Here is a 14087-nt window from a genome sequence, read left to right on the forward strand (position 1 = left end):
TAGCTCTTTGATGAAAGGTAGACTAGATGGCTGTCGAAGTCTCCTTTCTGCAGGATAAGAGTACGGAGCAGGCTGCGGCTCAGGGAGTGGGATTTTACTGTCTACCTCCGTGTTCCCACAGAGGGGAATTTGTTCATTTCCAAGGGCCCTGCTTACCATTGGAGAGTTAGCCTCTCTGGGGAGAAAGCCCTTCCCTCTCTCTTCTTCCCTCCACGCTCCTCAGTCCCGTGGCTGCCTGCCTGTCCGCGTTCTGCCTTTGCCTTCCATTTGCCCTTCCCTGGGCTGGGGATGGGGGCGGAAAGCAGCGTGCACCCCTGCTGCCCGAGCCATTGTCTTCTGCAGACTGGTGAAAAAGCACCGTCCGGAACAAGGTAGCTACAGATGTTTCGCACACAACCAGGTTCTGAGCTGCAGTCCTAGGTGTGATTTGGAACTTTACAGTGTTCTGTTGCCCGTGCCTGGCTTAAAAGTCATCCAGAGTTGGAGGAGTTAAATGGTTAGGAAGCCAGGCTCTATCGCCTGGATTCAAACCCCACCTCTGTTATAACGGCTGCATCAACTTACACAAGTTAAATAAACTGGCCTAGGTTTCAGTTCTTCCTCATTAGCATCTGCCGTACAGAGTGGTGAGGAGTGACTAAATCAATCCTCGGTAAATGTTTGGAATAGCACCTGGCTTACGGTGAGTGTGTGTGGGTTTCGTGTTGGCTGCTATGATTGGTGGGGGACGGGCACCGAATAAATACAGGAAGGGTCTGCGAGTGACTGCAAAGAGATGAGAGTCATTCTGTGAAGGTTGTTCACAGACCCCAAAGGATAGAGAGCTCCTCGAAATGAAGAAGAAAACCTGGACAAAACCTGAAAGAGAATGAAAATGGGGAGGAGATAAAGGGTTAGGAAATTGTCACTAAAAATCTAGAATTAGGAGATAAAATACAGTGGAGGATCGTGAAGGCTCAGATGAGAGAAGTTGCTGTTCCCTAAAAGATTTGCCAGTTTCCAGCTGTCACCTTAAGGATGTGGACAATTTGAAGATCACTGGACAATGTGCAGCCCATTGAAGTCCCCAGCTTCCATCCTGCCTAGGAGAGAGGGACACATGGCTGTGGACTATTTTGGGTTTTGCTGAATTTCATTTTCCGGGCACTTGCTGCAGGGGACAAATCCGAAGGTCAGTGCCTGCACGCATTTTTGTTAAGCTTCTCACCTCAGAGAATATGATGCAGTGATCTGATGCAAGCAGGGGGCGTCCCCACCTTTCTAGTGGGCGTGGCACTTGCAGTTTGGTCTCCGGGACGTCAAATCACGTTTGCCTCGGGGCTCTAGAATGCTAATGAGATGTGGATTTGGAATTAGGCCGGATTAAGGAGGTGCTAATAGTGCCTGATAGAGATTGGATTATCCCTCTGTTTACGGAGTAGACTCTGAAACCCTGCTGAGTAGATGTCTAGTGAACGCTTGGTGAGCGCTCCCGAAGTGCTTTCTCGTATTGTAGGAAAACAGTGAATGAGCGGATCACACAGGCACCGCCATTAAAGTGTGTTTTCGTGAACTCATTTCATTTTGTTGCCACTGCAAATTGTACGCGCCGTGCACTCGGAAAATCTCTTTGCTTATACACCCATGTATCATATAGTATTCCTGATTTTATATACGTTAAGCGTTAAGAACTCTTCCCTCCCTCATTTTATGTATCTGATTTTGATTTCAAGTGTCTGTGCTCTGTTTTGCTCTCTTTATAAATATATAAATAATAGATAATATATATTATATATAGTATATAATATATACTATATATAATATATACTATATATAATTTGCACTTATTGTTTCAGCATTTTAATCCACATTTTGTCGTTTTTTCAACTTGATCCGTATAGATTACTTACTTCAAATGGCTATTTTCTTGCATTAATGTTATGTACACGCTGGTTTCACAGGTGTCGCTCACACTGGACATGCGCAGGCCCGGAGGGCATTGCACAGAGGTCTCCTTTCTCATTCTTTAGTATTAACTAGAGCGCTGCTTGCTTCCGGGGTTTTCTACAATTCCCGTTGCTTAACTCACTTATTTCAGAATGATTTGTTTGGGGGAAAAGGGAGGTGGGAAAAGTCCNTCGAAATTTAAAAAAAATGTAATCAAGGGAGCCCCGTCTTCTCCCACCAAGAAGTGGTTATGTAGATAGAGGTGTGTTCATTTCTTCCTCGCATACGTTTGCTTTAGAGGGTCCATGATGGAGGCGGGGCACACTCCACCTCTGTCGTTAGAGGGCAGATTGTGGGCTCACTAAACCTGTTGGGTAATAAGTAAACATCAGCAATGTTCGCCCAGATAATGACCCTGCGCTTAATGAGATCCAGCCAGAAGATCTGCCTAGATCTCCCCTCCCCTCCCCTCCCCTCCCCCACTCTTCTCTGCCCATAAGAAAGGAAACATGGGTATTACTTAGTTTCCTGAGATGTGAACTATTTTGTGGAAGGGCAGATTTATTTTCTAGGGTAATTTTGTTATTGTCAGAGGTGGTCTCACTGTACTCTACCACGTGCATCTCAATGGTGAGAAATTCCTGTTCCCCGAAGCAAACACCTTGCACTTGGAAGCTCCCAGCCAGGGTGAGCCTCTGATGCGGTGTCTGAGCTGCCTTGCCCCTGCATGCTGGAAGACAAATGCCTCAGCCTGGAGCTCCTGGAGGCCCCTCTCCTCCCCCGCCCCCGCTCTTCCTTCCTCCTGGGGGTGGGGCCACAGATGGGTGCTAACAAGAGCTTCTCTTTGTTTCCAGGGTCTGGGATGCTCTGACAGACAATTACATCCCTTCACTCTCAGAGGACTGGAGGGACCCAAACCTGGAGGCTCTGAATGGCAACAGCTCTGAAACTGAGGTACCTCTCTGCTCCCTCAAACACCGCCCCCAACTTTATAGGGCTTGAGAAAATGTGGATTCCAGTTTGAAAAACACTTAGGAACTTAACAGTCTTCCCCATTAAACACTCAAAATCATTGCTGGGAAGGAGGAGCTGTAGATGAGGGGCACATCGGTGTACATGGGGTGACGAATTGTTACCTGTGAACATGGAACGTTAGGTGGTCCGAAGGAAGAGGAGGGCAATGGCTACCATGAGTTTCTTTTGTGTTCAAGTAATAATAGTTAAAAGGGACAGTTTAGTCCCACCAAGCCAGTGCTGAGAGCAGGTGCTGATGCTCTGTGGCCAGCTCAGGGCCTGGCTAATGACCAGAGTCGGGGCCCAGCTATTAGGGAGGTGGCCACACAATGGGGAGGAATTCTTTTTTTCTTAATTGTTGTTCTATTACAGTTGTCCCAATTTTCCCCCATTGCCTCCCCTGCCCAGCGCCCCCACCCCTTCCACAGTCCATCCCCACCCTGTTGTCCATGTCCAAGGGTCATTTATACCTGGTGTGAGGAGGAACTGTTTATGGAACTCAACCAAAGAGACATTTATGTTGCTGGACCTGAGTCTCATTCTGTGATTACTGATGTCAAAGAAAAAAAGTAGCATAAAGGCTTCTGAATAAATAAAGAAAATATTTATTTGGAGTTGATTTGCATAGGCTTTGGGGAGTGAACTTCCAGAGAATCCAAACGGCCCCTCCTAGCTGGTTCTACATATAAAAAGATGTACTCATTTAATGGCTAAAAGCCCATTTCTGCCTCGCTTGGTTTTCTAGTTTCAGCTAAAAAGGAACTTTGACAATTTCTTATCAAGAAGTGCTGTCAGGCACAGTAAATGAAGGAGGCAGGATGAGTCTGCTATTCCTAGGCGTTCTAGAATTAAGTTCAAGTAAAAGAGCTAGAAAGAGATTTCTCTTACTGCCGATATTTCTGCGTATCATTGCCCAAAGTAGCAGATAATCAGTTGGCTGATTTTGGGGGGAAAGGTGGTTGTATATGCTTCTTAACTCTTCCAATACTTAGCAATCCAAAATACTCAAACATCTCAGGGCTTTGTTGACCGCGGCAGGTAAGATGTTAACGTTAAGACTAAGATTTGTCACCAGACCGTCTCGGGTCCTGGTTTGAACTCCCCACTGTGTATTTTCTCCTGCAGTGCTTGTGTGTATGGTGTTTAGGACGTACCCATAATGCAAAGGGGAATATAGTCAATACAGAAACAAATCTAGTTACCGAAATTAAAGCAGATCCATTTTGGTGCAAAAAGCAGATTTTGCTTCGTTTTCGCTTTTGCCACCTTCCCAACTCATTTTGAGGATTAAGCCAAAGGACATTATAAGTTAACCTGCCCTTCAAAAGGACTTCCATTTATCCTCATTTGCAGATTTCCCTCAAGAGGGTTAATATTTCAGGGCAAATTGAATGACCCCGAGAAGGATGATGATCTTGAGCGTCGTTCCTTGTAGAATTTCTTCCATCTCACCCAGGGGAAAAGGCCAAGGCAGCAAAAGTGGATGGATCAAGGTTATTTCATTTCATCCTTAATGATCTGCATTCATTACAGTGGAAATGACTTGCTAGATTAGCCAGGGCTCTGAGTTCCTTCTGTAAAATGTACTGACCGGATGCCCTTGCCAAGCGGACGAACACGTCTGGTGGGCTTCTCTCTAGCAAGCTTGCGTATCTCTTCTTCTGCTTAGGTGATTCCTTGCCAGGAATCAGGCGTGTTTGTTCCCAAGCCTGTTCATGCTTGTCCTTGTGACTGTAAATAAGTCATTTAATTAGATATTATAGAATGTGTTGGATCATGACTGCAAAGAGAGTCATTTTTGCTTTAATGATTTTTTTTCTTTTTATTGATTCCAGAGAGAGGGGAAGGGAGGGAGAAAGACAGGGAGAGGAACATCGATGTGAGAGAGAAACATCGATCACTTGCCTCTTGCATGAGCCCCACCAGGGACCGAATCCGCAACCTGGGCGTAGGCTGTGACTGGAAATCGAACCTGCGACCTTTCACTTTGCAGGATGACGCCCAGCCAACTGATCCACTCTGGCCAGGGCATTTTTGCTTTTTTAAAATGGAAGTAACACATGCACATGGTTTTAAAAGTCAAATAATACTTTTAAAATAATATAAGACTAAAAACAAATGAAAAGAGCAGCCCTGGCTTGCCTTTTCCTGCTCCGTAGAGGCAACCACCTATCTTTCTTTGGACTGATGATCGTTTGGGCAGGTATCTCCAATTTTCTACGTAACACATTTACATTGCTGTTTCTTTGATGATTTAAAATGAGCAGTTTGGGTGTTATCTATTACTTTGTATCATGGAAGATAAGACTCAATTCTTTCATATCCCCTCCAATGCTCCAACTCAACCTACCCCATTCTAACCAGGGTTGTCACCAATGTATAGTTGAATCAGTGTTAAATATACAAGCCCATGGTTTACTCTGTAAATACTCCGTAAGTACTGTTTCTTGCTGAATCATGCACCGTGTGCTGTAAGAATATTTCCTCCCTTGTACAACCTTTTGTTTAATCTGGAGGAAGCCTTACCTTTTCATTTGTTTCATTTCCTTATATACCTATATATCATGAGTTCGACCCCAAACTCTGAGGGAACTCTAAATCTCAAAATCAGGTTTAAAAACAATCAGATATTCTATCAATTCGACTTTTTTCTACAAAACGTCTGAGCTTGTACCCTCTATGTTTCTGTCACGAACTAGCCTGGTTGTGCCCCCGCCACGCCACCCTGGTCTTGGGGACCCCCAACCTTCGTCTGGGGGTTTCTTCTTGCCTCTCTCCAGTCCTGTGCCTGACATTTTTATCTTTTTGTTTGGATGAGAAAAAATCAGTACACTCTTCAGAAAGAGTACAGAAGAATATGCATTTTAGAATATATGAGAATGTCTATTACTATGTCATCTCTTTGTTGAAGAGTCTGACTTAATAGTTATTTTAAGTTGCAATTTTTTTGTTCTCAGAATTCTGAAAACATTGTTCTTTGTATCATCTGGCTTTCAGTGGCTGCGAGGAGTCCCAAATCTATTTCATTCCCTGCCATTTTGAAGATTTTATAGAGAGGGGGAGAGAGGGAAAAAGAGAAGGAGAGAAACATTGAATGTATGAAAGAAACATTGAATGTATGAGAGAAACATCAACGATTGCCTCTTTCACACCCCCAACTGCAGACCTGGCCCACAACCCAGGCCCGTGCCCTGACTGGGGATTGAACCAGTGACCTTTGGTCCGCAGGCTGGTGCTCAACCCACTGAGCCACACCAGCCAGAATGACTCCCTGTCTCTAATATGGGACTCTCTTTTGATTCTCTCCAGAGCTTTTAGGATCTTTTTCTTTTCCTTTCTCATTTGAAATTTTGCAGTAATATATCTTAGAGTGAGTTAAAAAAACTTTTATTCACTCAATCTGCATTAATTCGGTGGCCCCTTTTAACCTGGAAGCCCGTGACTATATTGTAGAATGTTTTCTTGTGTTATTTCTCTGAAGAGTAATTATTTCTGTTTTCTGTGTCGATTGAGATGAATATATCATTTTCTCCTTCATTATGTTAATGTGATGAAATATGTGAGTTGATTTTCAAATATTAAGTCAAACTTGCATTCTTGAGATAAACCCAGCGTGGTCATGATGTATTGTTATTTTATGTTATTTTACTTTTTGGTTTTCTTTTTCTTCTCGCAGCTTTGTTGAGGGATAATTGGTGTAAAATGAATGACACTTATTAAAGTGTGCATTTTGATTAGTTTTGATGTGTGTATACATCAGTGAAACCGTCACCATAATCAAGATATTGAGCACATCTGTCACTTTCCCATTCATCCCCCAACCTCCAGGAGACCTGTTTCTGTCGCTAAAGATGGGTTTATACTTTCTAGAGTTTTATATAAAGGCCTGGCTGGTGTAGCTCAGTGGATTGAGCATGGGCCTGCAAACCACACGATCGCGGTTCGATTCCCAGTCAGGGCACATACCTGGGTTGCAGGCCAGTCCCCAGCAGGGGACTCAAGAGAGGCAACCATACATTGATATTTCTCTCCTTCCCTTCCCCTCTAAAGATAAATAAATAAAATATTTAGAGTTTTATATAAAGGGAATCATGCAGCATGTAGTCTTTCTTTTCTGGGCTGGTTTTTAAAACTCAGTATAATTATTTAGATATTTGTCCATTTTATTTTATGTATCAACAGTTCATTTTTCATTGCTTAGCACTATTCTATTATATATGTATATATAATACTATAATTTTGCTTATTCATTTACTTATTGATGGGCATCTAGGTGGTTTCCAGTTTTTAAACATTGGAAATGAAGCTACTATGAAAAATCTTGCGTAAACCTTTTTGTGGGCATATGTCTCCGTTTTTCTTGGGTAAAAACCTGTGAGTAGGATGTCTGGGTTACCTGGTGAAGTGCATGTTTCGCTCTTTAAGAAACCGCCAGAGTGTTTTGCAGTTTGAGAGCTCCAGTCATTTCACAACCCCATCAATGCTCCTTATGAACAGCCTTTTTAGTTTTCAACATTAGAGTAGGTATACAGCAGTATCTTCTTTTGGTTTTAATTTGCATTTCTCTAGTAACATATGATACTGAACATCTTTTCATGTGTTTATTTACAAGTGTGTCTTCTTCTTTGGAGAAGTGCCTGTTCAAATCTCTTGCCCATTTTCTTTTTGGTTTGTTTGTGTTCTTATTATTCAGTTGTTAGAACTCCTATGTTAAAAGGTAAAAAAAATGAAGCATAGTAAATTTATGAATTATTTGAGCAAAAATCAATTCAAATTGGGCAGTGGCAAACCAGAAATGGTTGGGAGTATTCCTCCGACATGAGGTAGGAAAAAAGACTTTTGCAGAGAAGAGATGGAAGCAGAGGAAAGAAGTTATTTGATTGGCTATAGTTTGCTTAAGTGGCTGTACTATTTGGGAAAGCCTAGTTGGTTGGTTGTGATTGGTTGTACTGTGGTTTGAATTCTTTTTTTTAAAGATTTTATGTATTTATTTTTAGAGGGAAAGGGAAGAAGAGAAGTATCAGTGTATGGTTGCCTCTTGTGCGTCCCCTGCTAGGAGCTGGCCTGCAACCCAGGCATGTGCCCTGACTGGGAATCAAACTGCGATCCTTTGGTTCACAGGCCCATGCTCAATCCACTGAGCTACACCAGCCAGGGCTGTGGTTTGAATTTTTAACCTTGAGGCATTAGAGATTTAGGTTCAGGTTTGCTTAACAGGCCACTGAGGCAGTAAAGCCTCTTCAGTCTAATATCCTTGTTTAATTAATTTAACACATGTATTCTAGATATAAGTCCTTTGTCTGATGTATGTTTTATGCATATTGTCTTCTTACCCATGGGTTGCCTTTTATCTTTATTAACATTATCTTTTAAAGATCAAATGTTATTTAAATGTGATGAAGTCCAATTTATTGATTTTCCCCCTCTTTATAGCGCGTGCTTCTTGTGTAGTATTTCAGATATGGCCAAACCCAACATCACTGAGATTTTTTTCTTAAGTGTTTTAGAAGTTTTGTAGTTTTAGCTGTCATAGGGTTTATGATCCATTTCAAGTTAGGTTTTGAATATGGTGTGGGGTAACTAGCCATGGTCTGTGAGTGGGTGTGTATGTGTGGCTACCCATTGTTCTAGTACCATTCATTGAAAACAGGATCCTTTACCTATTGAATTATCTTAGCAACTCTTTTGAAAATCAATTGGCCACATACGTGTGGCTCTGTTTCTGAATTCTCTAGTCTGTGTCATTGTCAAATACACATAAAAATATATGTATATTTTTATGTCAACATCATGCTGGATTTATTACTCCAGTTTTATAATAAGTCTTGACCTAAATTAGTATGTTTTCCAGCATTGTTCTTTTTTTTCAAAATCGTTTTGGCTATTTTATAGATCCTTTGTATTTCTATATAAAATTTGAAATCGGCTGATCAATTTCTACAAAGAGGCATGCTAGAAATTCAGCTGTGATTGTGTTAAATACTGGGACTGTATAGTTTGTATATTGGGACTTTTTCTTCCTCTATTTTCTGAAAGAATTGTGCTAGTTTGGTATTATTTCTTTCTTAAATCTTTCATAGACCACACCAGTCAAACCAGCTGGACTGGGGGCTTTTTCTGGGGAAGGTTTTTGATTACAGGTACAATTCTTTAATAAATATAGTTCTATTCAGACTTTCCGTTTCTTCCCGGGTTGCTTTCTGTTAAATTTTACTTTTTAAGAAATGTGTTCATTGAATCCGTCATTGAATGTTTCACCATAGTTGTTCATGCTGTTCCCTTAGTTTTTTACAGTCAGTAGGATCAATGGTGATGCCCCTTTTATTACAGAGATTGTTAACTTGTGTTTTTTTCTCTCTCTCTCCTTCACCCCTCCCTCTCATCAGTCCGTACAAGCATTTATCACTTTTACTCATCTTTGTGAAGAACCCCTTTTCTTCTCTATTGTTCATTTTCTAGTTTGGAAATGTCTTCCCTTAACTTATAATTTTCTTCTTTGTATTTACTAGGGACTTACTTTGCCTTTCATGTTTTAAGCTTGTTAAGATAGGACTTTAGATTATATTTTAAACTTCAAGAAACAATAGGGCTCTTTGTTTGTGCTGCTACGACAAAATACGACAAAGTGGGCAGTTTTCACACAACAGAAATTTATTTCTTACAGGTACAGAAGCTGGACATGGAGCCCAGGGGCCAGCTGTCTGGGTTCCGGGAAAGGCCTGCTTTTGCCCACGTCCTCAAGTGGCACCAGGGGCTCAGGGGAATTTTAGACATTTACCCACATACTCACCATTTTCAGTATTTTTATATTTGTTCCTGGAGATCTGATTTTCCACCATTTCCTTTCAGGTCAAAAAACTCCCCGTAGTATTTTTTGCAGTGTAAGGCCACAGGATGGCAGATTCTCTCAGCTTTCATTGACTTCATGTTTTCTTCCTCTGTCAGGGACCACAGCCTTGTACTGCCAGGGTCCAGGGCCGGCAAACAATTGGCTCATAGATTCGGCCCAGATTTATAGCCGTTCACGGCAGGAGGGGTAAGTCGGGGACCAGTTCCCCTCCCGTGGTTAGTGAGGCCATCTCTTCTGTTTCCACTTGTTGAAATTCCTTTAATTCAAGAGTTGAATGGAAAAATATCCTGATTTTTTTCCTTTTCATGTTTCATCTCCTTCTTTTATTTTACTCTCTAGGTGACTTCTTGACCTTCTCAAGTCTACTCTACGTTGACATTTGCTATCACATTTTTCATTTCTAAGAGCTCTTTCCTGTGTCAAGGAAGCAGTGTTTTCTTGCCATCCCTCTGAGGGGAGTGACGATGGGAAGGGATTTCTTCTGCCAACTGTATTGCTCCCCCCCCCAAATTATCAGAGAAAGTTCATTTAGAAAGTCACAGAGGTGGTAGTAGAAGTGAGCCAGCTGGGCTGTGTAGGCTCAGGAGACCAGTAATAGAGGCAGAAGAAGGGCCCTTGGAGCTCAGGAGAGAGAAAGGCAGGGAGAAAAGAGGGGAGGGCAAAGTGCGGGAGCCGTTATTGCTTTTGATTTTCCTTCGCTATAATTTGGTTTTGCTCCTGTCTCTCCCATCGGGAACTGTCCTCCAATGGCTGACAATCCCTGGACATCTTTTCCTATTTAAAGGTGGAGTCAGAAGGCTGAACTCTTTTGGCGGGGCGGGGCTTGCCTCCTGCTCGAACACCTGCACGGTGATCTGCCAGAAGCTAGCCGGTCATTTCGTTTGGGGACCCCCAATACCGGCATGTATCTGCAGGCCCTTTTTCTTAGACCGTGTCCCAGAAGTGCGCTGGCTACAAGGTGCAGTCGTCCAAAGTCTTGGCCGAAGAGAATAAGCCTGCGTGCTGGTGTCGTTGGACACTAGTCAGGGCAGGAGGCTGGGCGTGTGTGGTGAGTAGGCAGATTTTTACTCAATCCCGCCCCTTTGGGTAAGATCCCTCACCCCTACCTTCATGGGACTAGTGTCTCTGAGTCCAGAGCGTCCCTAGTTCAACCTTCCCAGAGTGAAATTTCTGGTGCTTTTTAAAAGAAAATCCTCCCTGAGGATATGTTTCTTGATTTTGGAGAGAGAGGAAGAGGGGAGTGGGGAGAGAAAGGTGTGGGAGAGAAACATCCATCCATCGGCTGCCTCCGGTATGCACCCTGACCAGGGATCCAACCCGCAGCCCTTTGGTGGATGGGACAACGCTCCAACTGAGCCCCTCGACCAGGGCGAAATCTCCAGTGCTTTTGAGAGGGAGAGGATGGTAGTGGCCTTTCCACAAAGGAAGAGAGAAGAGACCTGGCGTCTCACCGCTCCCGATGAAAAATCCCGATGAAAAATCCCGACAGATCCTTTTCAGCCACCTCCCACAGCTCCCTGAAATCCCCAGTCCTGAGCCTTTCAGGGTCTTCATTGCGAATCCATGTACCTTGGGCAGCTTCCCACACAGGGTTTAAACTCTAACTCTCTCTGGGTGGGTAGGTCAGCGTCTGCTCTCCGGGACCTCTTTTGCTCTTCCTGTCTCTTCTTCAGTTTGTTTTGTCCCTGTGGGACACTCTTTTTTTGACCCCTTTGCTCTTCCTTACAGAGGGTCTCAGGAGGACGAGGAGATAAATGTGTGTGCTCCGTGTCCCATGTTCCTTCCTTCTACTATGAAAGCAGAAATGGAAGCCATTTAAAATTGTGTTATCATGGGGATGATGCAGGAGAGAAGGTGAAACTCTCTATTCAGAGGCCTATCGTGGGAGATGTCTTGGCCTCATCTAGGAGCTTGGTGAATAAATAAATGCATTTTTATTTTTTCACATTTATATTTTTAGGTCAAAATAATATGTTTCAATCATGTATGTTTATGTGTATTGTTATTACGATTCACAATCTTTACTTTTATTGTTTTTTTAAAATTAATTAGCTCATTCTGATTCTGACTGTGATATAAAAGATGGTCTCTTTTCCCTGTGACTTTCATGAACAGGAGATGGCGGCTGTCTTGGACAAGAGGGCGTGGAAGTTCAGGGTCATTGGTTACATCTTTCTGTTTCCCAGGTGACCGAGCAGCTCGGTCACCCGTAGAGGTGGGGCTGAGTACAGGAGGCGGTAGTGCTACCCCGAAGTCGTGTCCTTTTCATTTGTTCATTAATTCTTTCAGCATCTATTTGCCGGCTGCTCGCTGTTGGCGGTGCTCTGTGCGTCTCACTGTGGGGACCCAGGGGCATTGACTACCCCGCACATGGGCATTTCCCGACAGCTCATAGCCCCAAAGGGATGTGGTAGCTTTTCCTTTGGGCTGGGTACATGTGGGTGACTTTCTAAATGTTTTCTACTTTCTGACCGGAGGTGAAAGTATATCTTTGTTCTCTTAATTTTGGTCAAGAAGGCAACCGCTCCTGTGAACAGGCGTGGCGAGGGGAGGAAAGCACTGTGCCGCAGACAGTCCCTTCTGTCTACGGACGCAGTAATTTGGAATGCGTCAGCAAAGGACCTGGTTAGTGGTCATAGTGAACACAAGGACTCACTGTACTTTCCCTTTCCTTTATTTTATTTTATATATTTTTAATCCTTACCTGAAGACATGTCCATTGATTTGGCAGAGAGAGGGAGAAAGAAAGAGAGAGGGACACCCACGCGAGATAGATGGATGGGTTGTTTCCCATACGTCCCCCAACCAGGGGTCAGACTCGAAACCCTGCTGTGCGCTGACTGCAAATCGAACCTATCACCTTCCGGTGCACAGGACAATGCTCCCACTGGCTGAGCCACCCGGCCAGGGCGGGACTCGCTGTAACTTTAAGCCGCACTCAGAGGACCCTGCAGTGAGATTAGTGGTGTCGCAGGCACCACGTGACAAGGCCTAAAGCCACACTCTTTACCAAAAGCACGAGGAAGGAACAGCTCGCTGGAGAGTATGGCCAGACTCTTTCTCTGGCTCTAGGTCTTCTTTGATCCGTTCTAGAAAGAAGACAAGCTGGAAGGACAATTCTTCTTGAAAGAGCCGTAGTTTACATGGGCAGTATGGCAACAGCTTGCAGTCTGTGTCTACAGAGACATTCAGGCCGCGATGACCTGGCCTGCAGATCATTTTTGACCGTGGCCTTCCCATTGCCACCGCCTCCCCATCATCACACGACAGGCTAATGGAACTCCTCGTGGCTATTTCTGTGCCTCGGTCGTATATTAGGAGTGAGCGTATTCATATCGCCTTCCAGGCACACAGTGCTTATCCACCTATCTAGCTACCGTCTATCAGCGTATCTGTCAATCATATCTTATTCATCATATACGTAAGTGCCGTCATTTTTTGAAAATCTCTTTCTCCCTGTTAGTTCTCTTCCAGCTTTACCTACCCCTACCCCTTCCTACTGTCTTCTTATCTCTGCTTCAGCCTAACGTGAAGGAACCCACTTCAAAGACCTCAGTCCGGTGGCCTTGGAACCGGAGTCTGTCAGTATCAGGAACAGGCAACTGCAGAGATCGGGTCACTGCTGTGACCAGTCTCATCTACAGAGCCCTTTCAGAAGGACTTAGTCGGCTTCCTTTTTGTGTAAACAATTAATGTACAAAGTCTGTCACCCTTATTCCTCTTGATCATCATCTAATTTTGACATTGCATATGACATTGTCCTGATCACAGAAGGCAAGTGGGGGTCTGTAGGTGACATTGTGAGGAGAGAGGGCTTGTTGAGAAGTGACAGCACCTGCTGAAGCAGAAGAGAGTCGGGCAGGACTGAGAGACAGTGGGGGCGGGGGCCCAGAGAGAGACGCAGGCGAGAGAATTAGGAGGGGAGGCCAGGGACGGAGTGTGCGTGGTAAAGGCAGACAAAAGGAGGGGGTAAGCCGCATGTAGAAGAGAAACTGGGCTTCCTGGCGAATATGTTGTGCATGCTTCTCCTTTTATTTATTTATTATTTTTAAATATTTTATTTATTTATCTTTAGAGGGGAAGGGAAGGAGAGAGGGAGAGAAACATCAATGTATGGTTGCCTTTTGAGGGTCCTCTGCTGGGAGTTGGCCTGCAGGGAACTGGCCTGCAACCCAGGCATGTGCCCTGACTGAGAATCTAACCGCGATCGTCTGAGTCGCAGGCCCGCGCTCAATCCACTGAGCTACACCAGCCAGGGCGCTTCTCCTTTTATTTGATTTTATGTTTAGTGTAAGGC

At 43.9% G+C, this 14087-nt stretch overlaps 1 protein-coding gene across 1 annotated transcript in view; it reads left to right on the forward strand.

The window, feature by feature from the left end:
* The window catches only part of FEZ1 (fasciculation and elongation protein zeta 1), a 39731-nt gene that overhangs the window by 9302 nt on the left and 16342 nt on the right, over nucleotides 1–14087 (forward strand). Inside the window, exon 3 of the mRNA XM_037038247.1 lies at nucleotides 2781–2880. Coding sequence (XP_036894142.1) covers nucleotides 2781–2880 — 100 coding nt within the window. The remainder of the gene's footprint in view (nucleotides 1–2780; nucleotides 2881–14087) is intronic.

Source organism: Sturnira hondurensis, unplaced genomic scaffold, assembly GCF_014824575.4.
Source record: "Sturnira hondurensis isolate 20B ecotype Veracruz unplaced genomic scaffold, ASM1482457v3 Scaffold0024152, whole genome shotgun sequence".
In the NCBI taxonomy this organism is placed as follows: Eukaryota; Metazoa; Chordata; class Mammalia; order Chiroptera; family Phyllostomidae; genus Sturnira; species Sturnira hondurensis.